Source organism: Canis lupus, chromosome 37 (assembly GCF_011100685.1).
Source record: "Canis lupus familiaris isolate Mischka breed German Shepherd chromosome 37, alternate assembly UU_Cfam_GSD_1.0, whole genome shotgun sequence".
Lineage (NCBI taxonomy): Eukaryota > Metazoa > Chordata > Mammalia > Carnivora > Canidae > Canis > Canis lupus.
The window spans coordinates 14,138,352-14,165,736 of record NC_049258.1 but is presented as its reverse complement, the minus strand read 5'-3'; the positions used below and the strand labels follow the sequence as shown (position 1 = coordinate 14,165,736).

Genomic DNA, 27,385 nt, shown 5'->3' with positions numbered 1-27,385 from the left:
CAATCATACACACTCCCAAATTAAAATATTCCAGAAAGTGGTCATAAATATTCCCAATTACATGGTCTGAGATGAAAAAAACACAAGAGCGTAGCAAACATAACATGCCCCCCCTCCCCCCGCCTGCCTTTTCCTGTCTCCTCTCCTTGGTGCATCTTCCTTTTGCTCAAACCTCTCATCTCTATCTTTATCTCATAAATCCTTCATTTCATTCGGTGTCTCCCAGCCCAGCCCAGGCAGCCAGAAGTAACGGCTCCGGGAACTGACAATAGTGGTTTTGTGGTGCCGACCCACAAGCGAGCCTGGTAACAATTACATGTGATGCGGAGGAAGCACTTTCAGCTTTGGGCCAGAACAGGCCCTGGAGGGTGATTTTAGCTTCTTCTTCTTCTCTCTCTCTCTCTCTTTTTTTTTAAGAAAGAAAAAAAGCAAAACCCCCAAACATTTAATTCCACATACACCACAAATTTGATTTATTATTTCATTATACACCGAGTGGAAAAATCTGCATTGGAGAATTCATGGGCTCTGACCTCAGAGTTTCGACAAAAGTGCTTTGTGTTTTTCTCTTGCTTTCTACCCACTGTCCCTCCTGCCTGGTCACCACCACCAGAGTGTGCTGCTGCTTTGTCCAGCAGCGACCAGTAACCAGCCATTTGAAAGGCCACTGCAGGGGAGTAGCTGCCCCCCCCTCCTTCCCAGCAGTGCCTGGCTGGAGGTAAACAGCTTCATGTGGGCCAGGAGGCAAGGGGGAGACTTCAAAGGCAGAAAAGGTGGGTGATGACATTTGAAGAATATCATATATTTGGGAGTGAAGTTCTGTAATCCCCAGGAGGGGTTCCTGGGAAATGGGGGGTTTTGCTTAATACCACGGTAGAACAGAAGATAGGAAGGCACGAGAGACCTGGAAATATTCAGAAGCCTCCCGGAGACCTTCCTGAGATGTGCGCCTCTCTTAGCATCAATCACGATTTAATATCGCCATCTGCATGGAGCAGCATGGGCCCGTGAATTATGTATTACGGCTCAGCAGCCACCCTACAGGACGGGGTCTTTCTCCTGTGTTCAGTCTTTGAGGGAAAGGGTCATGCATTTTTTAACTCTACAGGTGCACTTTACTATTCCCCATGTCTGTTGGCATTACTGTCTCCCAGACCTCTGCTTTAGATTACCAGCCTGACAGGCTTTAAATGCATAAAAGATGGGCATGCTGCACAATGGTGGTTGGGACACACAAATCCACACAAGTAGCCTTTTAGGCATCGTGCCTCCAAGAGCTCAAACTGTGCCGTGTTGAACTGCCCAGAATCTAATGGATTCAGGTTCCATTTCCTACTGGGTGGAAAACAAAAGCAAGCCATTTCCTCTGGCTAGCAGAGACCACATCATCCTCTAACTAATGACCCTGCACCCTCCCCAGTCCAGCAGGACAATGGGCCCAGCCCTCCCGCAGAGAGAGGGGAGGCCAGCAGAGGCCCCGTGCCGCCCCTGTCCCCTGCAGCCAGCGCCCCTGCCCACACCACTGCCATGCTGGGCGCCCGGCACCTTCCAGCAAGTCAGACTGTGGCCTGTTGGTGCTGGCTCCTGCGTGTGAAATGGGGCCGAGAAGGAACCTCGGAGAAAGCGGAGGTGTGGGGGCTCAGATGGCCAGCTGCTCTCACCAGGCTAGCAGGAGAGGGGATTACTCTCCTGGGTACAGCTCCTCTGCCAGCTGTTTGGCTGGAAACTGCAGCCCCACTGCACACTCACCCCAAACCACACTGTTCGCCTTGGAACTCATCAGAGGGGATCAGAGTTGAGCTCCTGTTTAGTAATTGTTGTGGCTTCTACATCATCCACACTCTCTCCCTCCTTCTCCGAGCCCTGCTCAGCTTCTCTCCAGCCACTCCTCCCCAAAAGGAGAACTTCTCAATTCCCTGCACCCCCAAAGTTCGAGCTTTTAGGAATCAGACCAGGCACACATAATCAGCAATAAAGACAGGAAACTTCCTCACAGGAAGGTTTCATTTCTCATCCACACCAGGAGTGATCACTTCCCCACTCAAAAAAAATTGGAGACTATATATAATCCATGGCTGATGGTCTATTTTCCGTGGTAAAAACTCAACGGAAAGAAAAAGGGGCAACTCATTTCTTTTTTTTCTGTCCTGTTTTTATCTGAGGAAAATCAAGGCTCTTTATGAAAATTTTTGAAAACTCATTAAAACATCTGCTTTGCTTTTGTGTAGTTAACCCCTTCCATACCCAAACATTTGTGAACTCCCATGCTTGTTCGGATGGCACTCACACTCAGAAGCACACGCAAACATAGATACGGAGCGTGCGTCGGGTACATACACATATTGGAAAGTCACACTTCGGCCCCATACACGCTTTCACACCCTCTCGTAAAATATCACACATCATTTACACAGACGTATATCCACCAAGATAAATACCACAATTTCTGTTTCTATCTTTCTTGGAGAGCACCGAATTCTTGAAATATATCCATAAAACTCATAAAGAAAACACAATCCTTCTACTACACCTCTTCTTGATCACTGATATTTCATTCCCAGGTTGGAGGAGCCTTCATTTCTTGAATACAGACATGTCCCCAATAGAAATGAACTAGACTTTCTTCTGAAGAGCTACACCGTCCATTCCTTTGGAGGCCTGTATTGTGTCCCAGCAGGCACAGCATAAATGCTCTCTGTCCTGTGGTCAGAGGAGCCCAGCTCAGCCAAAGCGAGTTGAACTCAAGGGCAAACCCCTTTAGGCCAATCTCCATAGACACAAGGAAAGCTGGCCATGTAGAAGTTTGAGCTACCGAGCCTGTTTGGTGAGTTGACAAGGGACTTCTTTCTCCAGCTATTTTGCAAATACCTTTCACCTGGGGCAAATTCATTTCCCAAAGAGAAGCAGGCAAACCCAGGCTGTTCAGAGAGGTTTTCATCGGAGAGGGCAGCCTGAGGGATGAGCCAGCTCAGGCCAGATGAAGACCTCTGAGGCCCAAGAATAAAAGGATTAAAGTGACACCACTAGACGTAATTGGAAAGAAAGGGAATAGTAAGTCCTAAAGTCATAAAGGTCTGATTTTTTCCCCCCATGATGAGTATTTAGGTGTTTTTATTTGACAGGTGAAATGTCAGATTATTTCTGGCATTTATATCTTTCTGTCTCTCTTTGTGCTGTTTTTATTTTTGTTTTTCTCCTCCTCAGATGGGCTCGTTTTTGTTGGTGGCCTAAGCAGCATCTGATGCTCCCTGGAGGTAACCTGGTTGTGGGTAAGGTAAAGGGATTTTGTATCCATCCACTTACAATTCTAAGGCATTTTGCCAGCTCCAGAAGGACCTTACCCTTCTACAGAACCCAGTTTAAGACAAACCACTAGTTTCTTGGTCATATGTGATTTTTAGGAAGTAATAAGTAGAAGAAAATCTTTTGAAAAATCTGGTCTGCCTTCTAAGGAAATTCAGCTGGAGGGGTCTTAAAGGAACACGGTCTGGCCTGAACTTGACAATAATATTCACCAAAAAGAAGCCTGACTGCTGTGAATACTTTTAAATAATTAGAATTACAATGGCTCACTCCAGGACAGGCAGAGGCACCAGGTGACACCAGGCAACAGCCTGCTGGCAGTCCCCCGTCCCGTCCCGTCCCCCCCCTCCCCTGCAAAACAACAATCAGATCACTTGGTTTAGCTGAACCGAAGGAAAAAGTCCTTGGCAAAACCAGGGAAATGTAGGACTGGCTGAACGTTGGATTGGAGAGTCAGGTTGTTGTCAAAGGTGGGTCTGGGATAATGGGAGCAAGTTACTAGGTAGGGGGCAGGGTGGTCCCATAGTAGCAAGAAGAGGGCATGCAGCTGCCTGGCTTTTCACTTGGGGACCTTCCCGGTCTCAGCTTCCTACACTGCAACTCAATGAGTGGATTAAATCAAGTGTGTAGTTTTCAAAATTCTTCTTAGAAGTGTTTGTTTGCTCTTGGAACAGAACTCCAGTGTCCAAAGCAGACAGAAGCAGAAGTGGAGCTCTCTTGGGTGCAGGAGGTAGGGCAGCAAGAAGGGGTGTAGAGTCTGGGCCTCACAGTTCCCCATCACCTCTGAGGGGCTTTGGGGAACACAGTCTGAAACCCACTGAAGAGATCTCAGTTCCCTTGTTACTTTAAAGTGCCTTGTAAAAGGGAAGTGGAAGGATTAGGAGACATCTATTTCTTGCATATACCTAAGGGTCATGTACACCATATACCTGGTGGAGAAGAGCAGTGGATCCTGAAAGAGGATTTCTCCTGAAAACAATATACTTTATTTAAAGCATAATTTATCCTTTATCCACAGCATAATCCCATCCTGTTCCTACTTCCACAGCTAGCTAGCTAGCTTGTTCTTTCTTTTCTTTTCTTTTTTTAAGATTTTATTTATTCATTTGAGAGAGGGAGAAAGAGCCACAGTGAGAGAAAGCAGGGAGGGGCGGGGCTCCATCCCAGGATCCCTGAATCATGACCCGAGGACCTGAGAGGAAGGCAGACACAATGCTGTGCCCCCCACAGCACTGCTTTCATTTCATGATTAGTGGCAAGGCAAAGAAGCTCTTTCTCCTATTGCAAAAGAGAGACGGTTGTCACCTTGCCACGTCACTAGCAAGAAATCTTGTCTTCAATATGGTCTCACCACTGGCAGGCTGTGTGACCTTGGGTAAGTCTGGAGACACCTCTACGACTTTGTTTTCTCACCTAGAAAGTGAGAGGGGGTGATTCTAAAGGTCAGTTCCAGTTTTCTAATCCAAAGCCTATAGGATGAGGTGGGGGGAAAGGATCCTGTAACCCAAAGATTGAACGGAAAATTAAAAAGATTTCCTCTTCTCCTAGAGAACAAGGTGTCACTCCTGTTTCATCGGTATGGTAAGCCTTGAAACAACCTCTAGGATTTTTCCGAGGAGCATGCCTGTCTTGCATTACGGAGGGTTCGGATGTCTCTTTCAATCACATTAGCTCTACTGACGTGGGTTTCTTTCCTCAACCGAGTCTATGGCTGCATATTGATAAACATTGTGGATGTGTAGTTGTGTGTGTGATCATGTCAGCAACAGTGATGCATAAAAAGGAAGACCAGAAAGAGTTTCTTCAAATCCCTTGCCTGAATCATCTAAGTCCTCTGCTCAGGGTTTTAACCAAATTTTGCTCACTAACCCCGGATAAGCTGCTTTTTAAAAGTTATTTCTGTGAGCTGAGGCTGGATTTTGTTTTATTCAAAGCGACTTCAGTCTGTCACAAGACAGTCTCATAAAATCTGTATCTTGGCTTAAGCTGGGAAGAAATGAGCCAATCCATCAGCCCAGGAATGTGGCTGTTTGACCACTTCCTAAGGCAACCGGGAAGGGATGCAATCTATTCAATTTATGGGGCCGGGTGGCAGTGAATGATGCACTCCTGAAGGCACAGCAAATGGAAATCCCTGTGAACTTTTGCAGTGATAAAGTTCAAAATCTGAATAAAAGAACCTCTGGGAGGGCAACAAGGAGGGGATGAGAGGGCGGGAGTGGAAGCCAGCACATAAGCATAGCAAGAAAGGAGTCAGGAACCAGGCAAGCTCCCTCTTCAGAAACACCTCCAAAGGATTCACCAAGGACAGAACTGGGAGTTGGGTCTGGAAATGGGACCTTCGCAAAGTCTTTTCCCCCTCATCTGGATTCTAAAAATGAACCTTCATTTAATCGTTAAAATGTAAGTTTGATGTGATTACCTCCTCTGACCTCGAATCATGCCACCTGTGGTAACCTTGTTATTTGTCATCTTATATCATAAACAAATGCAATTCCAATAGGGCAGCCAATATAATATCATTAGTTTATATTTATGTCCACTCTTTTCCAGCCCTCTTTGCAAATGCAATTTTGATGCCATTGATGAGAGATCTGGGATTACAATTCCTGACCATGTCAACAGACATTTGGGGAAGGAAATAGAGGAAGAATAATTCTGAAGTCTCTCCAAAAACCGAAGGAGAAAAAAAAGGTAATATGATTTTTGTTTCATTTATTTTGATTAACTGAAGGCTCATGTTAAAACGTCAGTGGCGCCCCATTGGTTAGTGAATGGAATCCAAACCCCTTGGCCTAGCAATGGGGCCTTGCATTTAGCCTAAGGAATCATTTCTGTGTGCAATCCTTATTTGCAATTCTTTCCCTCCACCTATTTTAAACTGCAGCTTCTGAGTGTTCCCCAAATAAACCCAGTGTCCACTTCTCTGCTCTCATCTTCCCCTGATACCCATTTTCCAGCTCTAAAGCCCATCCATCTTCTCAGGCTAACATACCACCTCCACCCTCCCTAGACTCCCACACCAAGAGCACTCTTCCAGCCTCCGTATCTCAAACCTCGAACCTCGGAGATGGAAGCTTTTTTTTTTTTAAATTTTTTTAATTTATTTATGATAGTCACAGAGAGAGAGAGAGAGAGAGAGAGAGGCAGAGACACAGGCAGAGGGAGAAGCAGGCTCCATGCACCGGGAGCCCGATGTGGGACTCGATCCCGGGTCTCCAGGATCGCGCCCTGGGCCAAAGGCAGGCGCCAAACCGCTGCACCACCCAGGGATCCCAAAGCTTTTTAATGTCTTCTAAGGTGTGCAAGAGCTCGGGACAGCCTGATCCATTCCGCTGGACCACTGCAACTTGAGAGTATGACTCCTTCCTCATTCGTCTTTGGTGAACTTCATAGGATAAAACCCAGAGCCTTCCCCAAAAGTCCGACTCAGTGAGGTATGATGAATTCACCAGTTACTAGTTGACTAACATAAGGCCAAAAGAATCACTAGCTAGCCCAAACTCGAGGAAGCCTTATCACAAATTGTCCTGCTTCCCTAGTACTACCCTTCCTTCCCAACCCACAGCTGCTATTAAATGTGAAGATTTTTTTTTTTTTTCATTGTGAGCTATGAGTTGCAGTTAACTTGTTTGGGATCATAATAACTGGTCATGAGTTAAGGTTGAGTTATGTGAATCATGTCTCCAAAGACACTCTAAACCTTGGATAATAATGATGATGCAGTTCAAAGGGATATTTACACATTTTAATCCTAGTGATGGTAAAAATAATTTATCTGAGGGTTTCTTTGCCCCATCCCTCCCTCACTCTTCCAAAGGTGAGTTCTAGATATCTGTTACTGGTAGCACCAGGAAGACGCACACTTGCTGCTTCATCACAAGACTGTTTGCTGGTAATAGATGATCTCTTGCTGGGTTTCAGGCCCCTTCTCTCTACCTATCCCTCCCCATCTCCCTTCTCCCAATATGCCTTTGGGGCACATCTGTTTTATTTATTTTTCCCCTTTATCAAAACAATTATTATTATTACTAGTGCTCGGCCCAGTAGTTCACAGTTCCCTTTATCTTCTCTGCTGAAAGACTGGCCAGAGCCCAGATCATTGGTTATCAGGATCTTTGGAGGCGGTGAGCAGGGATTCACTGCATATGTGCATTAAGCTGGCCAGCAGCCCCATCCACTGCGCGCTACTGGGGAGAGCTTTCCTTTTGTTATTCCCAACCCCCTCCCTTTTTCCTGGATTAGATCATGCCTCTTTTATGAAGACCCAGAGGGAAATGGGATTATTAAGAGTCTTGCTGGGTAAAAGCTATTTTGTCTTTATGATGACTTTCTTGAGTTCAGCTGCTGAGGGGCCTTAACGCCGGAGTAGAAGTTATTGCACGTTCGGGGGAGCACCTTCCACACAGTGCTCCCTGCTGAGCATACTTGCAGTGATGAAGGATGGACGAGGAGAAAAGGAAAGGAAAGGGGGAGAGATTAAAAAAAAGAGATGAGATGTAGAGATGAGAACACTGAAAGCAGAAGAACAAGGGGAGAGGGAGAAAAAAAAAAACGCAACAAGGAGGCGTAAATCTAAGTTGAAAACCCAGCAAAGAATATTGCTCTCTGAAGAACAGTGTGCTGAGAGAGCATCTGAAGCTTATAAAACACAGACAAACGTTCAGTGGGGTAAGAGCTGAGAATGACCATTATTTACTTATTACAAACATGCATAAAAATAACATAAACTTACCACAATGGTTATAATGTACTTTCTATGATCATGAGATACAGTTCAACCTCACTGAAGCTCTTCTGAAGATAAATACCTTCGGAATTGGACCAAACAGTAGTCTATGTAACCTGCCATAGCACCAAAAAAACCCCCACAAAACCTAGGGAGTAGGTATTACTACCAAACACACTTTCCAGAGAAAGAAATGAGTTACAGAATGATGAAGTGTTCTGGACCCCAGAGCCGGCAAATGGCTGAGCTGGATCTTAAACCTAGGCAGTCTGGCTTCGATGCTTCAGAAGCTGGGAAGCCCAAGGCAGGGCTCCCCAAAACTTCTATGTGACAAACTTATGTAGTGGCATTTAGAGAAAGAAAAATGTTTTGCCTGTGTGAACTCTCCCTTTGCTTTTCCCGTGCCAGTAATCCTTCCGTGTGAACAATGAGAGATGTGTTCGGGGCTGGGGTGTGGGGAGGGCTGGAAGCACTTAACACCTTCTCCCCTCCCTGCACACATTGGCACCCTGCTCCTTGTCCTCCTGGCCCTCTTTCCTGTGTACTGGAAACCGAGGTGCGTCTCTCTGGGGGAGGGAGGGTGGTGTGGATAGGATGTTCGGGTCTGAAACCATGTGTCACAACATTGAGGGTTTTTTGCTGGCAACTCCCATTTCTCTCCTTACTCCTCAACCCCACTCATCCCTATCCCAAATGCCACATTGTTATTGTTCTACTGGATAGGAGCAGCATTTTCAGAAATGGGGGATTTATTTTTATAGCACAGCTGGTCTGCCAAAGGTCACATAATTTGGCAACGTTCCCAGTGGTTAAAAATTAATTTCTTCTTATTAATACAACCAAGGTCCCAAAGGATCGGAGCTCAGCCTTATCTAAACTTGACAGCTTCCTAAACCTTCAGAAGATGCTTTCTCCTGGAGGGCCAGCCACACTACAAGGCCTCGGTGTCCAGGAATCCAGCCTCATCGAATCCTGTTAGGTAATGAAACCATTAAGCCCCTTGGCCATTTCTCATCAAGGCTGATAAAGCTTTGAAAAAACGCTGTAGGCTCCCCCTAGGTCAAACTCATCCTGTGTCTTCCAGGAATGGGTTAATAAAAAAAAAAAAAAAAAAAAAGTGAATTCCTTACCTGGAAGGAAAGGTACCAAGACTAACTTCAGGGGATCAAACTCATGTCTGCCACTCAAGGAGGGTGCTTCAAAGATCACACAGTGGCAAATAACGGTCAGACGATAAAATACTTCAAATACGTTAATGACAACATAAACTACCGCCCAGATGTCACGTCTCAAGTCCTTTCTCAACAGTGCAAGAAATTAAAAGGTATCATGCTTCTGCACCATTTTCTAAAAAAGGAAAAAATCTCATCTCTGTTTCCTAGACTTTCCCAGCTGGACTTTTGGGGAATATGTTCTGAAAACCCTTATGAATAAGCCTGGCTCTGAATCCTATCAACCAAGAACTGTCCCACACTCTGATCACCCAAAGTCAGGTCATTCTCTTGATTACTGTAATGAGCAGTTGAATGACATGAAAAACACCAAGCAGGGGCCTCAGAATCATCTAGTCCAAGGCATTTCTCTCCGCGGATGCCCCGAGACCCCTCCCAGCCCTTGTTTACATTCATGCCCCATTGCATATGAAATGGCATTTGGATTCCTCTAACTTTTTCTATACTAGGAAGATAGGAGCTGACCTTTCTGGTTACAGAATGTGGACTTTCACATTCAACAGCAGGGGATGAGAGCCATTTGGTAGCCAGCAGGGGTCCTGTCTAGATAGCCTGGGGTTCCAGTCACTGCAGCCTCCCAACCTTACATTTCGCCAGTTGGGTGCTCCGTGACTTAATCTGAAGGCTCCGCAGAATGAACAAACAGTCCAAACCTGCAGTGTGCCCGGGCATTCACAGCCCTAGCAGGCACATCCTGGACAAGAAGGCGCTTGCCTGGAGCTCGCACGGGGAGCTCTCCTCTTCCCACTGTTTTTGCACTGTGTGCTCTGTTGGCAATTGGTAACAGTTTCACTACCTCCGGTGGCTGCTTATGGGGTAAAGTTTACTGGGCAAGCTCCGAATGTGGGCATGAGACCAGTCCCCAGAGCCTAGAGCAGGCCAGGCTGTCGGTACACAGCCTAGGAGTTGGTTTTGCTGGCAAATCATTATACCTGCGCCGAGTCCTCCAGCATTTTGGGGAGAGAGGCTAAAAAAGAATCCCTTATCAGGCTCCTAGAACATCATTGCCTCTCCTTTCGGATTTATTTGAACCCAGACCTGTCTCCCACAGACAATTTACACCTCTTATCTGATCATCCACTCCAGACGCAAGGTTGATTGACCGCGTCTGCCCGTGTCCATGGCAATGGTGTTTAAACCCAAGCATAGATCAAAGCTCTGGGGGCGGCGGGGATGGGGGGGGCGGGCGTGGAGGGGGAGGCAGGTTGTGGGTTATACGGTCCGGGTTCTTTCGGGCCCCAAGCGGTGTGTCCCGGAGGTGGAGACGTTTGGGCGGGGAATTGCCACCCTCTGAAAAAAACCCATTGTCAGGGCCTGAATAATTTCCTGAGCAAAGCCCAGACCACCCCCCCTCCCCATTAACTCTTGCAAAGGGGAGCTTCGAGGCCGGGCGCGGACCAGGGGGCTCTGCACTCAGCCTGCAGCCCTTACGAAGGGGGGCGGGGGAGGGCGGGGGAGGGCGGAGGGGGGTGGCGGGCCGAGCAGCGCCGGGGAAGCGGGGCTCGGTCCCCTCCCCTTCCAGAGAAATTCAACCGGAGCCGCAGAAGCTGCGACACGGACCAGCCGAATCCCCTAAGCTTTGCCAGGAAAGCGGATTCCCACCCCGCCCCCACGGTTCCCAGAGGAGAGACCGGTTCATCCCCCCACCCCCCACCCCGGCCATGCCCCTGCCAGTCCCGGGACCGCGGCTCCGCGGGTGCCCCCCACCCAGCCCCCGGGCGCCCGGGACCCGGCTGGAGAAGCTGCGACGCAGTCAGCCCGCCCGAGCAAAGGGGGGGGGGGGGGGGGCGGGACAGTCGTTTAATCACAGCTCGCCTCGCCTCCATTAACTCGTGTGCATATTAAAAAGAAATCAATCAGTGAAAAATGAAGCGTTGGCCGTGCAGATTTCTTTTTCTCACGTGGAAAAAGCAAGGGGCGAGGGGGCGGGGGGGGGGGGGGGAGGGGAGGCGGACCGCGCCGCGACTGCAGAGGTTCCTCCCCAGCCGAGAACCCTCTGCGCAGCGGAGACTCAACTTTCTGGCCGCGGACCGCGCGGAGGAAATGCCGCAGGCCTGTCCCTGGGGGTGTCCGGAGTCGGGGGGAGGAGGAGGGGGGCGGCCCGGAGGAGTTGGAGGCGGCCAACGTCCCCCGGCCCCGAGCCTTGCTTTTGCTTTCGCTGGGGATCTCTTTGCCCTAATAGAATGTTTATGGATCGCTGGGCTCCGACTCTGCCGCGGAGCCCACACAAATCGATGCGGGGCGTTAGAGACCGCGCGGAGGGGGGCGGGGGCCCCCACGGCCCCACCACGTGGACGCCCGCGCGCCGCGAGCTCCTCACCTGCCCGGGCGGGTGCACGGGGGGCGCGGGGCGCCGCGAGCGCGGGGCAGGTTGCGCGCATCCCCGGGGCTGCAGCCGCCTCCTCTCCGCCCCCGGCCCGGCTCCCCGCCACCCGCTCGGGCCAGCGCGGGGCTCCCCAGCTCCGCCGGCTCTCCGGGGGCGCCAAGGGCAGTTCGGCGGCAGAGCCGAGCGCGGGAGGCGGGAGGCGGGAGGGGGCGCTCAGCGCAGGGCCCGCCCGGCGGCCCCGAACCCCGAGCCCGCGAACCCAGGCCGGGGGGAGGCAGCAGGCGGCGGGGCGCGGGGCGGGGAGCTGGTTCGCGCCGCGCGTGGGCCTCCCTGCCGCCGCGGCCCTGGGGCTGTCCGCACAGCCGCCCCCCTGCTGCACCCTCCGCCTCCCTTTGCTCTGCCTCCCCCGAACCCCCCACCCCCGGCGGGCGCGCCCCGGGTGAGTCACGGGTCTAGTGGGGCCTCGCCCTTTGCCCCCCCGCTGCCAGCCTCCCGCGTGCCGGTCGGTGCTCCGACGGCCAGCCCGAGCTCCCCGCGGTCTGCGGTCGCCTTTTGGAGGGGCTGGAGAGGATCCACCCCGGGCGGGTCCCGGATGCGCGTCCCACAAGGGGTCCCACCCCGGGTGCGGGGCTGCCTGCGGCGAAAGCTGCAGCGGGTGACCTGCCCCGCGCGCGGCGCCTCCGGGCTTCTGGAGAAGTGACGCAGCGCCGCCCGGGGCTGGGGGGGTGGGGGTGGGGGTGGGAGGCTCTGCGGAGGGCGCCCCAGGCAGGTGGCGGCCGGGACTGGGTTCGAGCGGCCGTCGCGCGCACACGTACGCTCCGCGCAGCGCTCGGGGACAGATGTGCGAACATCTGGGGTAGGAGATGGCCCCGGAGTCTTCACGACCCCTCCCGCTCCGCAAAGCACACAGAACCTGAAGTTGGGTGTGTGTGTGTGTGTGTGTGTGTGTCTGCGAGCGCGCGTGCCGGCGTGTGCCCCAGTGTGCGCGCGCTCGCCGGGGCCTGCTGGAGTCCGCGCCTGAATACACCATATACCGTGGGCATCCTCTCCGCGCGCGCGCGCACACACACACACACACACACACAGCGGATCACACAAACATACATAATTTATGCAGCATCTAGGTCTGTGGGAGGTAATTTAATTTCGCTTCAAGCTGGGAACTTAGAATTAAGGCAAGAGGGCTCGGGGAGACACAGGAAATCTCCCCAAGCGGGACCTGGCGCCCATCTCTTTGATACGATTTGCAGCTGCCCTGAAGCCCGGCTACCGCAGAGGGGGGGCGGCAGCAAACGTGTGCACGTAGATGGCAAAGGCACTCCTCAGTCCTGCTTCCCCTCAAGTAGACGCTCAAACTGAAATGGGGGGTGCCGGCGGTGAGAACCAGAGCACCCGGCGCCCAGCTTCCCCTTTGGGCTCCCACGGAACCCCCAGGCCGCTGTGATGGAGGGAGGGTGCCCAGGGAGCTGCAAGGGGTTAGCCCTGCCACTGCGGCAGGAGCCTTCCGGGAAGGGCACTTCAGGAAGCCCGTACCTCCTCTTTCCCCTGTTTCCTCCACAGATGGTTTCCCCATTCTCAATCACCTGTAGCAGCTTCCAAGAGTTTTGTCAGATTCCCGACACTGTTCTCCGAGGGGAGAAGAGGCTCACTCTGGAGAGTGGCGTGGACAAGGAAGGACAAGCCCCACTGGATTCCCTGCGCCCAGAAAGCCCTTCTCGGGCGGGGTGCCCCTTGCCAGCCCTCCTCCCGCTGCCAAATACTGGCCCCACACTGTTCTGGGCCTTGCAGTCCTTATCTCTGCAGTCTGTCCACACACCCTTTTTGGCAGTGGTTGAGAACAAATTCCACTCAAAAGTTTCTAACCACTTCACAAGAGTAAGAGACCTTCGAAGGCCACGCAGTCTGTTTTATCTAATAATAATTTTTAAAAGAACATGATTTACTTTCCCAGAAAACACATGGATGCAGGAAAGAGAGCGGGGTCCACCAGCCGCCTTGGTTGCCAGCAGCGCCCAGCCCCAAGCCCCTAGCTCAGCTGCAGGCCAACTTGCTCCATCAAGCCTGAGCCCTGTGATTCTGAGGCGTATCCACACATTCTGCAATGAATCCACAGCGCTGGAAAACCAAAACTAGACTCTTGTGTTTCCCAAGCCCTTCAGTTAACATTGCTCAATGCAGCTAAGTGGAGAGAATGCAAATGATTTATATTTCACTGGCTAGGTTGAAGAAACTCAAGGGAGATGTGTTCTGCTTCAAGACAGGGGGAAAAAAAATCCCAAAAACTGTAATGCAAAGGCTTTGTAGTATTTTTAAACCTTTGATTCAGTCCATATGTGACATCTGAACACCGCCAAATTCTGTCTGTGTTTCAAAACACACACACACACTCGTAACAGGAGAGAAAAGTTGGGTTTTAGGAGCCGTGGTGGTGCAGGGAGGACCGGCTGGGATCCCTCTTGAAATTATTTAGTATAGAAGGAGCCTCCTTCTATGCCATTCCGTGTGGCCCATATGAGCAGTTGCTTATTAAAAGGAAAAGCATGCTGAAATGAACAGGAAAAAAAAAAAAAAAACTTTCAGGGGCTTACCTGGTTGGCCTCTCACTTCGCATCCTGAAAAGTAGAGAGCTAAGACGACCCAGGTGAGAGGAAACATATCCATTTTGGAGAAGGAGGCTTTCTCCAGAGCTGGATTCGCAGATTTCTTGTATGATTTTAAGTCTTTGTGTTTTTCTTTCCCTTAGGTTCTTCCTTACAGTATCTTCTGCAAAGGTTTGCACCGGTCAGTGTCCCCCCTCCTGGGTCCTGGCGGCCCGTCTTCACCTTTATTCCTGCTGGATCCTCACCTCCCCAGGAGGAGGGTGGCTCTCGGAATCAGCAGAGCGGGGGCAAGCCGGGAAGAGGGGACGCACGGCTTTCCAATCTTAAGAAGAAAACGCATCTATGTCCTCTCCAGTTCCTCAAAGTATCATTTCCTTTCTCCTACAACATCACGGAGATTTCCCGAAAGCCAAGCGTAAAGAAAAAGAATATGTATGTCTATAAAATAATAATAATAATAATAATAATAAAAAGGAAAGCCCAGACTTGCCTCGGGCATCCCCCGGTCCCCCAGGCAGCTGCGATCTCAGAGGCGGAGGCTGACGCGCATCCCCGGCCCCCGGGACCCCGCGCGGGCGGAGGCGCCCACGGCCGGACGGCCCGAGCGGGAGGCGGCCGCGCGGCTCTGCCCTCGCCGGGTCCCCCTGGCGGGAGCGTCCCCAGCGGCTACGCGCGCCCGGCCAGCCTGGCGAGGGGAGGCTCCGCGGAGAGGCGGCGGCGGCGGCGGCGGCTGCGGGCGGCGGGCGGCGGGGCGCGGCGGCGGGGCGCGGCGGGCAGGCAGCGAGCCGCCCTCACCTCCACCTCGCCGGGCGCCGGGCCGGGCTCTGCGCGCCGGAGGATGTGCCGCGGGCGGGCTGCGGGCCGGTGCCTCGCTCGCCGCCTGTGCGTCCCCGCCGGCTCCCCCCAGCCTTTTCAGGCCGAGCAGCATGTGGATGTCAGCGCCGCGGCACCGCGATCCGATTACGCGCCGGCTCAGGGCCCGCCCCCTCTGTGTTCCTGATTAAAGAGGCAGCCGCGGAGGCGCGCGGCGCACGGCGCGGCGGCTCCCGGCCCGGGCGGGGCGGCGGCGCCCCCTCCCCCCTCCCCCCCGCACCCCCGCACCCCCGCACCCCCGGGGCCGCGGCCCGATCAAAGTTGAGGCGGCTCCCGTGCGGCTCCGTGCTCGCCCACCCGGGCACCTCCGCGCCTGGCTGCGCCCTCCGCCCGTGCGCAAAGCCCGGGAGAGGGAGCGCCCCGGGGCGCGCTGCCCTGGGCCGCGGGGTCCCCGCCCGTGCGAGGCTCCGCGGGGGCGCCCCCCAGGCCCCTGCTCCCAGGCCACACGCGTGGAGCCCCGCGCAGCGCCACGCGCAATGGCGTTAGGAGAGGAGTCGGGGGTTCGGTGCAGGCGAGCGGGCGTCCGCACGGGCGGCGGCGCCGAGGAGGACCCCGAACCCCCGTGCGCTTCCTCCCCGGGGCCTTTGTTGTGTCGCCCTCCTCGCGGGGCCAGGGTGTAGTCCTCCCCGCGCACCCAACTTGTAACAGGAGAGACACTTTGTGCAAAGAATTTCTCCAGGTAATTCAATTGCATCCCCCCCACCCCCGCCCCGGCCCAAGCCTCCCCAAAAGTACGGGTCGGTGAAGGCTTCTCCTCCAAATGCTACTGTAACCACTTCTATTCACCTCCCCCCCGCCCCCCCCATGGAAATGTGGTCACGGCGCGCAGAGAAAGAAAACAGCATTATGCCAACTATTTTTAAATGGAGGTGTGAAAACTGTTTAGAGGGAGTTGTAAGCTAACAGCTGGGGAAACACTTGTATCTTTGTTTCCGAGGATGGCTTTGTGGATTCCAAACTGTCTTGCTTCACTAAGCACCCATTACTGCATTATCCTAAAGACTCCCAACAAGAACAGTCTAAATAACACTCCGCGTATACCTCCTCTGCCACTCCGCCGATGAAGAAAAATAAAGTTTCGGTGACAAGAAGCACACGCACATCTGACTGTCCCATTTATTTCTTTGCTTGTACTTGTGGATTCTTCTGGGTGGTTTTCCTCCTTATCTGGACTTGCCATTAGCTTTGTTTATCACTTTTAGTGTTTGAAAAATCTGTAACTCCCACTTAACTGTTATTTACACTGAGATAACCAAAACAAAATTGAATCAGAAGTGATTTGCAAATAGTTGAGCCAAGCCATGGAGGGATTTTACAGCGCTGCATATCACACTGCTAATCTTAGATGCCTGGTTTGAAAGGGCATTTAACAGAGGCCTAGTGAGTTCTTCCAGGGAACCTATCCTGCTGGCCGGCCTAAAGGCTACCTTCATTCCTTTCATCCCCCACCCCCACACCTCTCTCTTCCCTCTTGCCCGCCTTTCCTGGACTTGAGAGCACGTCCCCATCATTAAAAACTCCAGATTTACTTTTCCCCCCCCCTACTGAAACACCAAAATAAAGAAAGACTGCCACTCTCCAACATTTAATGGGATACAGAGGCAGTCTGGATTTTGAACCTTCAGCAGAGCTCCTGGCTTCTATCATTGCCAAGATGCTAACCTCAGGACAACCAACACTACTATTAGTGACACTACTATCTATTAGTGACACTCTAATGAGTAAAGAAAGTCATTTAGTAGCACCTCACCCCACAGCTCCCCGCGAGGGCCAAACCATTCATTCTAGCAAGTGCCCCACCTGAAAGAATCCTGTTTCTGAGAACATTGCGGCCAGAGTTTAGGTCAATGGCACAGGGAAGAGGAGAAAAGAGACAAAAGGTACACTGAAGCCCATTGGGAAGCCATAAGAATAGCAACTCTGGGCTTCTGCTCTTGGGGCCTAAGGATTGAGGGTCCCCCTCAGGCTACTTGGAGCTGCCTCGGTCTGGAAGGAAGAAGGAAGAAGGTCAGTTCAGCTCCTGGACCTGACTCCCAGCGTTACGGATTTTAATTTTTCAGCGGTGCCCTAAAGAGGGAGCTAACTTACTTCCTGGCAGTTCTCACTCCAACTGCTGCAAGCCTTCTCATCAATCCGCTTGAGTGCAGTTGGGTAGAGGGTGAGGCTGGTTCAGAGCCCCGGGGACTCCAAGCGGCCGGACCGTTCGTAATCCTCTAGGGGGCAGCACTGAATAAATAATGCGAATACTACCTGCAGCAGCACTGCAGGCGCTTCCAGGAGCTCAAAACCCTTTATCAGACCGCGGAGGAGTCAGAGCCTGGGCCGCATCACCCCAGCCCACTCTGAACAAGAGCCCACGGGGCCAGGGAGGACTCAGAATTTCTTTCATCCAGGGCTTCCAAGGACTCTTGAGGACTAAACCCAAATCCCATGTGTGCCTGATGGAAAATAAATCCCTAGGGAAATTCTCCAGCCTGGGGCCGGCCCAGACCTGCAGGCCCATTTTTGCTTCGACTTGGAATCCCAGGAGTTTGACTCTAGTTGGTTTGGTTTCAACCAGAGGTTCAGGGGTGAGGAGCCAGGCTCCGTACTAGGCATCCTTTAGTGAGTCCACAAAGGCTGCCTAGTAAAGGACCAGTAGCGTGGATGGAAACCATGGGCTTATCAACAGAAACACCGAACCAACGAGAAACCAGTTAACTAGTAAGGGTGAGATTCCTGGCAGCATCACTGACTCACCTGGGACGTTTCACATCATTATCCTTAATTGTGAAATAATAATAGATAATCCCATCCTACATTCCATTCCTTTGACAGGAAGGGATGTGGGGAACATAAAACGGATTTGTAAACGATGCTGAGAGAAAGCTGTAATGGCCACACCCCAACGGAAAGATGGGTGTTCCCAGCTAGACACACAGTCCCACCCCAGAGGGCGGGCACCTCAGAATCACCCAGGGCAAGTGTTAAAAATTCAGATCTCTGGGCACCATCTTCCTGCAGATCAGATTCCTTGGTCTAGGGTAGTGTCTGGGAATCTCTGTTTTTAACACACATTTTAGGTGATTCTGATGCAAATGCGGAACAGGCCAGCCATTGAAAAAAATCTCTGTTCTGAGATGTTTGTTATATTTACGCATAGCTTTCGATGTAGGCACTTCCACTGAAGGACACCTGGATAAGCATTTCTCCACATTTTTTTTCTCCAGGCACTTTTCAGATAGGGGGGCAGATGTTTCAAGGAAAACATTGGGAAGAGCCTCTAAGAACATGTCTCTTAAAATGCCAGAGTGGTGGTATTCCCAGCTTTATCTTGTGACATTTATTTAGCAGCCACAGCAAAGGGCCATTTGAAAACACCTCTGGGGGCGGGAGGTTTGCAGGAACATGTTCCAGGTGCCAACTGATGGGGTTTATGGAGCTGGATCCAGCCCTTTCAGCACCAACCCACTCAACCATTGGTTGTCACTAGAGGTTTGGTTCAGGTATAGGTTTTCCATCTGTGTTCATCACATTGTACTTATTAAATGCTCATGGAAGCGTGACTATGCAGGAGGTGTGCAAGCAAATAAGACATTTGGGTCTTGCCTCCTGGGAATACAGAATCTAAAAGCTCCAGAAGTTTCATGCTTCCACAATAGATGCCACCTGTCACATGGTGCCTCCCCTTATCTGAGGACTACCATCGACAAGCTCTCACCCTGAAAGGTGGAGATACGAGACGTAATTGCGTCTTAATCTGTAATTTACTACATTGCCCTAGTTAATATTTAGCTACATCTGTCTCAGAGGCAAAGCTTCAGTTAAAAAGTAATAAGTCCTCATTTTTTATCCTCTCTTTTGTTTCAGGTGAAGTCCCAGTTTCTGGTCAGTAGGGTCCCCCATCCCCCAGTCCTTAAACAATATTTTTCTTTTAGTTATTACATTTGAATATCACCTAATAGTTTCTACTTGATTCTACCTTTGGTGGGTTCCCAGAATCTTTATAGATTTCTATAAAATATCAAAATTCCCTCTACTCTAAATTGTGTATATCTCTCAACTCTTTCTCAGACATGGACACTAGATCAGGTGGGAGGGAATCTTATGAATGAAAGAAAAAATGAGCAAAATGTGCAAAATTCATTCAAATATCCCTGGAATCCTTGGCAAAGGAAATTAAAGGAGGCATATTGCTCCCTCTTCTCTGCTCTGCTGAAGTAAAATCAGCCACACTGATTTTTTGTACATTTGAGGCATTGGTGCTTCAAAGAGGTCCCCATCAACCCTTCTTTTTAGAGCAGCATCCTCCAGTACACCTTCCTGCAATGAAGGAGATATCTGTGCTTTTCAGGTGGCTAATGAGCATTTGAAATGTGCCTCATGTGACTGAGTAACTGAATTTTAAATTGTATTTAACTTTATTACATACGTTTCCAATCCCCCTCAAAAAATACAGATTCCATTTGTGTGTAACAGCTACCACATTGGACAACTCAGCTCTAGATAATCCAATGCCAGAGCTGGAGATCTCCCTAAAAGCCCGCAGGTATTCACACCCCTGTAAGTCTCTGAGGCTACTTCATTTGTTCACCAAAAAGGGAATCCCAGTATTAGCAGAAGCATCGTTTGAAAATGTTTGGTGTCTATTTGGCAAGGAGAGAAGGGCTGGATCATATTAGTATCTATCATCCTGTGCTCCGTCTGTGCTCTCTTGGATGACTTTTCCAGAGCACTCACCAGGAATCAGATCCTCCACAGCGCTCCCCGGGCTCCTGGCCTCAGTATAGAGAAGCAGGTTGGGGCAGCAGAAACCTTGAGTTCAGGACAGATGGACCTTAGGTCTCCACTGCCCTTGGGTGTCCTTGAAAAGTCTGTTAACTAATTTGGGACCAGTTTCCTCACCCGTAGAAATGAAGGAGTTCATTTGCATGACTTCTATCCCTTTACAGTTTTGAATTTGGGCTAGGAATGTTTCCTGACTCCATCCTCATTCATAAATCTAAAACTATTTTAGTTCTAATTTCATAGCCACCCTGAGTAATTAAAGTTAATAGCCATTTATCCCCCAAGAAGACATTAGTTCATGGATGGGACTTAATTGAATATTCCATTTTCACAGTATTTACATTGAGTACTTTTTTTTTCAAAGAGTAATAGTGAGTATGTTCAGTATCTTGACCAGGCTTTCAGAAGAGAGATTTTTGGGCAAAGGCTTTTCCTAGACCCTCAAACAAAACAAACAAAACAAAACAAAAACCCAAAACAAAACAAGGAGCAGCTTCCACTTGACAATCATAAACAAAAGCCAACAACTTATTTATAACTTCATGGCGTTTAGAGGTGATGTGATTGGAAATTTTAGGGTCATAACCTAAATTTTCTACCATTCAGGAGAATCTGATTCTGAACTGAAAATTCCCCGTCTCTCACTAAATTTACAAACTAATATTCTTGCAAACTAGAATCTTCCGTCCATGTGTGCACATGCTTTTCCTTCGTTCCCATGCATACATACCCTATCAACCCCCCATTGATTTACAAGGGATCTCTCTCTCTCCTTTTTTTTTTTTTTTTTTTTTTTTTTTTTTTTGGTTATTGCTGTTTTTGAATTTGTAACCTGTGACTTATGGTGCCTTAATTAGACATCTACATGTCAGGTGATTGTTACATTATGATGGCAATAGCTGCTAATTTGAGCATGAAAGTCATGATGGAAAGGCAAGAGTCAGGGAGCTGACCTTTTGCAATTGAGGATACTTCAGGGTGGGTTAATTCACACCCACTCTGGTCATTAGTTCCGACTCTCCTCCTTCATATTTACTCCTACGCAGTTTACTGAGCTGCCAATCAACCTTTGCATCGGGATAGGATCCCTGTTAGGGGGACGAGGCTTGGAGTGATGTTTATTTTCTGCAAGGAAAGAGAATTTGTAGAGGCATCTCCAGACTTGAATTCTATTTGTTTTCTAAATTAAAAAGAGAATAAATGATACAGGTAGATCGTTAAAAAAAAATTTAAACAGCACAAAAGTAGTCAATGAAAACCCAAGCTGCCCTCCCCCCTCATCCCCCAGTTTTGTAATTAGCCTCTTCATTTCACCTCCCCATTGATACCTGTTGGAGGGTCAATATCCTTCCAGAGTTATTGATTCTATGTTCCAAGTTACAAGCAAAAACACATTTTTATGTTTTTCTCCAGCTCTGTTTTCTTCTCTCTCTACCCCTACGCAGTAATGATCTTGAAAACCATTAGGGGGCAGCTGTGACCAGAAAAGAAAACCGCAGGAGCGCCCGCAGAACTAAAATCCGAGAGGAAGGGATGCGCAAGGAAACGAAAGGAACGCTAAGGCGAGACATCAGCAAAAGTAAAAAAATTAAAAGGAAAGCAGAAATCTACAACAGCAGAGCGTTACAAAATGAAAGGAAGTTATATTACAAAGCTAAGGGAAGGATAAGTGTAAAGGGAGGAGAAATTTATAAAGCCCAGGGATTGAGGTTGTTGCTGTGGTTTTTGTTTTTTGTTTTTGTTTTTGTTGTTGTTTTTGTTTTTGTTTTTTCTCCAGCAAACCTGTAGAACCTGAATTGGCTCAATGTTGCAGAAAGTGGGAGGTTATCTTGGTTCTGAACCAGGAGGCATTTATCATACTGGACTTTGCAGGCTTAGGACCTGGAGGGTTGAGAGCACCCTCTGTCCATTTGGGCTTGTGATGGGGGTGGGGGGGGGGGGGGGGGGGGGGGGGGGGAGGAGCAGTCCTTACATGGTTAGAATGCTTCAGAATGCTTTTAGCCCTCAGCAAGGCAGCAAAATTAGCCTGAATATAAAGGTGCAATTCTACTTCTCAATGCAGCAGGGCTCAGAAATGAGGGAATGGGTTTCTTTTGAAGCTGATGCCATAATCAAAGTGCTTTCAGGTGTAGTTCAAGCAAACCTCCCCTGGTTTCAGCAGGTTAACTTCATTAAAGCTCCTAGCTACTGCTTTAATGTTTTCTAGGCTTTCCCCCTGGGTACATTAGGCAGAAACAAGACCTCATGGGAGTTCTGTATCCTGAATGGAATGCAGGGGCAACATTTATGCTGGGATAATATTAAATGGAAACTTGCTTCTAGAGCATAATAAACATGATCACTTTTAGCGTAGTCTCCTTTTCCCTTTCTAATCCAAACTTCCTATAAACTGGAGAGAAGAAACTCGAGGAAACCCTGGTTTAGGGTCACCAGATAACATGGGATGCCTGGCCATCCTGTATTTATTATTTGCTAAATCTGATTCAGAGGATAGAATCCTTCCAAGCACTATACCCGATGTCACTGAGCAAAGTCCAGTGAAAACTTTTGTTCTGGAAAGAAAGGCACGTCCTCCCAATCTTCCATCACAGCTGTTAGACGCACGTATTCTCTAAGGCCCGGGATGGGCAGGGGACGTTTGGGCAAGCTGGAGTTATGAAAGACAAAGCTCAAGGTGCACTTGCCACAAGGAATGCTAACCCCCGTGCCAGCTGAAGCCCGGGCTTCCTCAAGCGGGCACTGGAGTTTTGATGAATTGCGGTGGGTTGCAGAATGAGCTATCTCCAACAGCGGTCGGTCATTTTGCAGAATCTGGGCTCTCCTCTGTGGCCTAAAGTCACAAGCTCTCTCTAGTCCACTCTTGTTCTTTTTTTTCTTTGACATGGAGTCCTAGAGTTCAGTTTCTAAGAGGTTTAAAAAAAAAAAAAATCAAACAGGAAATTTGGCCAAACAAAAGCCTCTCTGACCAGAAGCAGTTTGCTTCCTTTAAACAAGTCCCCCAAAGTTAAATCACAGAGCAAGTTTGTCTCTTTATTAGAATTTGGCTAGGAGCTAGGATGTAAAAACACTTCCCATTTGATTTCCCACTTGATTTGATCATAATTTAGAAGAAGTAAATGCAATTTTTGACCTTTCAACACATCTGGAAGTTTGCCTGTAGCTATACCCGACTGACAGGATTACCACAAAGGCTGAGGCCTCTTCAGCACGGAGCTCCCCCCAGCCCTCAGAAAATGGGAAAGTTGCACTTTAGGAGTGAGGAGTATTCTAGGACAAGTCAGCTCGATAACATTAATAACTAGGTTCGCATTGTAAGACAGACATGTCAGAGGGAATGAGCTCAGGCCCCTGAGCTGGGGTCAGGAGACCTAGTTCCTGGTTCTAGTTTTTTCACGGATGCTGTGTGTGCCTGGTGTCACAAGATCCATCCTCTCTTTGTGATTCTGTTTCTTCACTCATATAAGGCATGTTGTTATTCCAAAGTGATGGCCCTACCAAGCCATTTAGGTGAGTCTGCCCTTGATAGAAAGGAGGGTCCGTTTAGAGGCTCTCACTGATTCAAAAAATATTTCTTGAGCACATACTGCATGCCAGACTTTGCATGGGGGAATAATAGTAATCAATGAAGACAGATGTTCTCCTAGAGGGAGGGACAGATAACACCCAAGTCAACAAAGAGCAGGGTCCTCTCAGAAGGTGATAGTGAGTTTCTAAGAAGAAGACAAAATAAGATAATGTGAGAGACCGGCAAACCAACAGATGGGAAATCTGAACTAGCCCATCTACTAACCAAGCCGCTGCCATAAACAAGAGACTAACTCAGGCTCTATCTGTCGTCTTTAAGATACGGGGTTGTACCACTTTGGTGAAAGAACTTTGGTGTCTTTCAAAGTCCAGGATGAGACCCCTTAGTGAGTTACAAAAGCCACTGAGACGTTGGTGAACAACATTAAAGAAAAATGCAATCGGTCAGAGTAAAATCAGAGTATATATTGTTCATGAAACTGGTTTCCATGTATATGTGTATTTCATATATACATACACACAAGTGTTCTGGGTCACAAGAAAATCTATTTCTTTCTGTGGGTTGTAGTGAATTAGGTGATCTTTAAAATATTTTTAAGCTCTCACATTCTATAATTCTATTAAATTTTTATAGCAGGAGCTCACCGGAGCATAGTTCTTGCTTGATTTTACTCATTATTGAATAAACAGTAGCATTACTGCTGCTTATTGTCTATTCTCATCAGAGGATCCCAGTGTTTAACCCAGTTTTCAGGTACATGATTGGTGCTTGACAAATGTTTTTGAATTAATGAAAACATGAGATTTCTGCACTAGGTCTTAAATAAATACAGCAACTTAATATGAATTACCAAACAACTTAGCACTCAAAGTATCAAAATCATACATTATATTTCCCCAAATGCCAGCCTTACAAACCAAATTCAAAATTATATTGCCCGTGTGATGCTAAGAACTGTCTTAGAATTCTCAGAAACTCTGTTATGGTTTTTTTTTTTTTTTTTTAAAAAAGAGCTTAACGTGTTCTCTCAAGTAGGGTAAACTGCTTTCTTCTCACTTATAACTGTAATTCAATAACGCTTTGTAATGTTTAAAGAAAGAAAAGAATTAGTGGAGAAATTTTTCTATTTCTTATCCTTGGGGGATCCAAGTAATTCTGCTTTCCTAAAATTGGTCTTCTGTGGTTCCATTTCTTATGACTGCTTTTTCAAAGCAGTAGCATTCTTACTGTAACACAGATTTTCCTCTTAGTTATGGCTTAAATAGTAAGTTTCTGAGTCTCAGAATCATTTTTAAAAATTATACATATGATTAGAAATAGATGACCCAAGTCTTCCATCCTTCCCTGCCTGGATCTCTTGTTGACGTCCATTGGGATGGGAGAACCAGACCGAGGTGATCCCATTGAGGAATCAATGATACATCATCCTTAAGAAAGGCAAGAGTCAATGGACCCTGCTCAGGGCCCAACGCACATACCCATGAGTTAATTTTCAAGTCCATTTCCTTAATTGCCTGAAAATCCACGGCCAGGCAAATTGGCTCAGAGTTTAGAATTGCTACACCCACCCTTCTGTATGCATTCCCTCCTGCCTTCTCCAAAGGAAAGCAGACACACACAGACAAGGGAGAAATATCAGCATCCTGGTACCCCAGTCACATTGCAACTGCTTGCCCAGCTCAGGACAACTTGATGGTCATGGTTGCGTTTCCATTACAGGCACCTTGATTCAGGCAAAAATGTGCTCTTGAGCTATGACATAAGAAAATCACATTTTCGTGAGTCAAAGTACATTATAAATAATCTTAAAGAAGGCACTGTTTGAAGAAAGCACATATTTTTGAAGTGAATAAGGGTCCCAAGGGTGATCTGCTCTATAGGTATAGACTGACCTGGAACTAACTAAAGCATATTTGCTTGGAATCAGTTCTCAAACCACTGTTTAGACCAAAATGTATAAAAACCATGAGAGGCTTTTGCACTACTTTATGGTCTTTATTTGTGTTATTATTGCTCCTGTTACTAATGATGAATTTGCCCAGGACAGAGAAATTCAATGTATTCACATTTTTTTCCCTTTTTTTTTGCATTGCGAAATAGAAGTTCTATCAAATCCAAACCCATCCCACGTGTTTCTCTAATTCTAGTTTTCTCCTTGCAGGATCTCTCATGGAGTCATTTTAACAATGACACTCTGATAAAAATATACTAAGACTCATAATTTTTTTTTTTTTTTTTTTGTAGCTGAAGTTAACTGTGCTCATCATTTTGGGACTCGACATCTAACCGACACTGAGAAATGGCAGCTTTCAGTTAAACAAATGCAAAGCTGTATTTAGGTTCTTTTGCAACGTTGTGATGAGAAGAAATCAAAGTGTCTTCTGCTGCTATTTTAAAAATACTCACCAGGGCAATTCCATCAGAAATACTGTTACGATAGCTTTTGTATTTTGATCCTTTCTTTTCAACGCGTGGCAGAAACCCCAGATCCATTGAAAACAATTTGAAAAAGTCAATTTGAACAAATGCTGCTGTGCTGTTTGTTAGAGTTAATAAAACAAATTCTCAGACTCTTAAATTGTGATGGCTGGAGGATTGTTTAAAGAGGAGGGAGATGCCCACCATTGGTGGGAGGAGTGTCAATGTCTGGGAATCTCACAAAATGTTTCAGACAAGACCTTTTACCTTTTGCTAATTGCAAAATAAACAGATTTCCTCTGCTCCAGAGTTGTGTGGACTGTCTTTCTGCCTAGAGGTACAGGGATGTCAGCTTATTTATCACAACAGTTGTTGGCTAAGGAGGAAATTAAACTCTAAACCAAGTACTGTACTTTGACCACAAGGCAATGTCCAGACTTCAAACTCCAGCTCTCCCCACCTCTCCACATGGTCTGTTTACTACAAAGGAACTTAGTAATAGATCTCAAAAAGAAATCTTATACCACAAATCAGCATCAGCTGGCCCAACTGGGGTCTGTCACCAGGATATTGATTAAAAAAAAACAAAAAAACCAATATCACCACTATAGTAAGAACATATCACCTTACGATAGCATTTACTAAACACCTCATTGCTTTTGGGGTAGTTGGGGCTTTGCAGAGAGACGGCTCCTGCTTCAGCCTGTCTGTGAGTGCAGATCACATGTAGACTCTTCTAGAGAAGGAAAGACCTGGACATGACGTGCATGGCCAGTAAGATATCTGCTCCTGAGTGATAGCTTGTTTGTTGTTGCTGGGGCAGGGTCTCTCTGCGAACAAGCAGATAGGATGTGCTTAGGTGGGGAGAGCCGCTGCATACTCTTTCTACTAGTTCTGATGGGAATTAAGTTAAATAAACCAACTCCTATCTAAACGGGGACAAGTTGCCATTACTGGTCACGTGGCGTTCTCAAAAAGAGAAACATCTCAAATATCTTTTTTGTTGGTTTGTTGTTGCTTAAAAAAAAATGACTGCACTTGGCTCGGGTTTGGGCCTGCTAAAGCAGAAAGAACATTCTTTTAAGGGATAGGAAGTCTACTTTCTGTCATCCAGCAGCTCTGCAAGCAGGTTGTACGCAGTGCTCTGGGTTTCTGTTTCTTCCTCTATAAAACGAGGGGGTTGGACTAGACAGGTCTCCCTGGAAGATTAGTCTTTCTTCTATTCCATGGTTCTATGAAGCATCAGCTCACTGGACATTTGCATCAATAGCCCCCTCTCAATGTGTGTTCTTTCAGAGGTGGTTGGCTTTACATGATTTCAAATGGTCATCCATACTTTAGAAGAAAGAGCCTGGCAATTTATAGGTTAGTACCCTTTGTCCCAAAGCAGCAGGGTTAGGCACAGGGGCAGGAATACAAACAGCATGAAGGTCAAAGGTCATGACCTCTCTGGGTAAAAACCAAGACCGTTGCATACCTGTGTGGCATTAGAGTCTGGATTTGGGCCAGTCACAAGGTATTTTCCCCCTGGAGTATACTGTTACTGGGTCACCAGGGGAGACCAGGCAGTGAAATGGAGTTCAGGCTGCAGCTCTTCAAATGACTAGAGAA

General features: G+C 48.3%; 1 protein-coding gene and 1 long non-coding RNA gene across 6 annotated transcripts in view; one reads left to right on the top strand and one right to left on the bottom strand.

Annotated features, from left to right (window-relative positions):
- Positions 1-14,785, bottom strand: part of NRP2 (neuropilin 2) — a 115,155-nt gene extending 100,370 nt beyond the window's left edge. Inside the window, exon 1 of one of the 4 annotated variants that reach the window (XM_038585499.1) lies at positions 14,179-14,785. In XM_038585499.1, coding sequence (XP_038441427.1) covers positions 14,179-14,251 — 73 coding nt within the window. In that variant the 5' untranslated portion in view covers positions 14,252-14,785. The remainder of the gene's footprint in view (positions 1-14,178) is intronic. The other 3 variants (XM_038585500.1, XM_038585497.1, XM_038585498.1) reach the window with 3 other exon arrangements.
- Positions 4,349-9,099, top strand: LOC111094422. Of its 2 annotated transcripts, none has more exons than XR_005385270.1 (4): positions 4,349-4,678; positions 5,857-5,997; positions 6,604-6,740; positions 8,877-9,099. It is a non-coding gene; the product is annotated as an uncharacterized LOC111094422 (long non-coding RNA). The 2 variants fall into 2 exon arrangements; XR_005385269.1 differs by lacking the exon at positions 4,349-4,678 and adding an exon at positions 5,143-5,706.
- Positions 14,786-27,385: the final 12,600 nt, after the last annotated feature.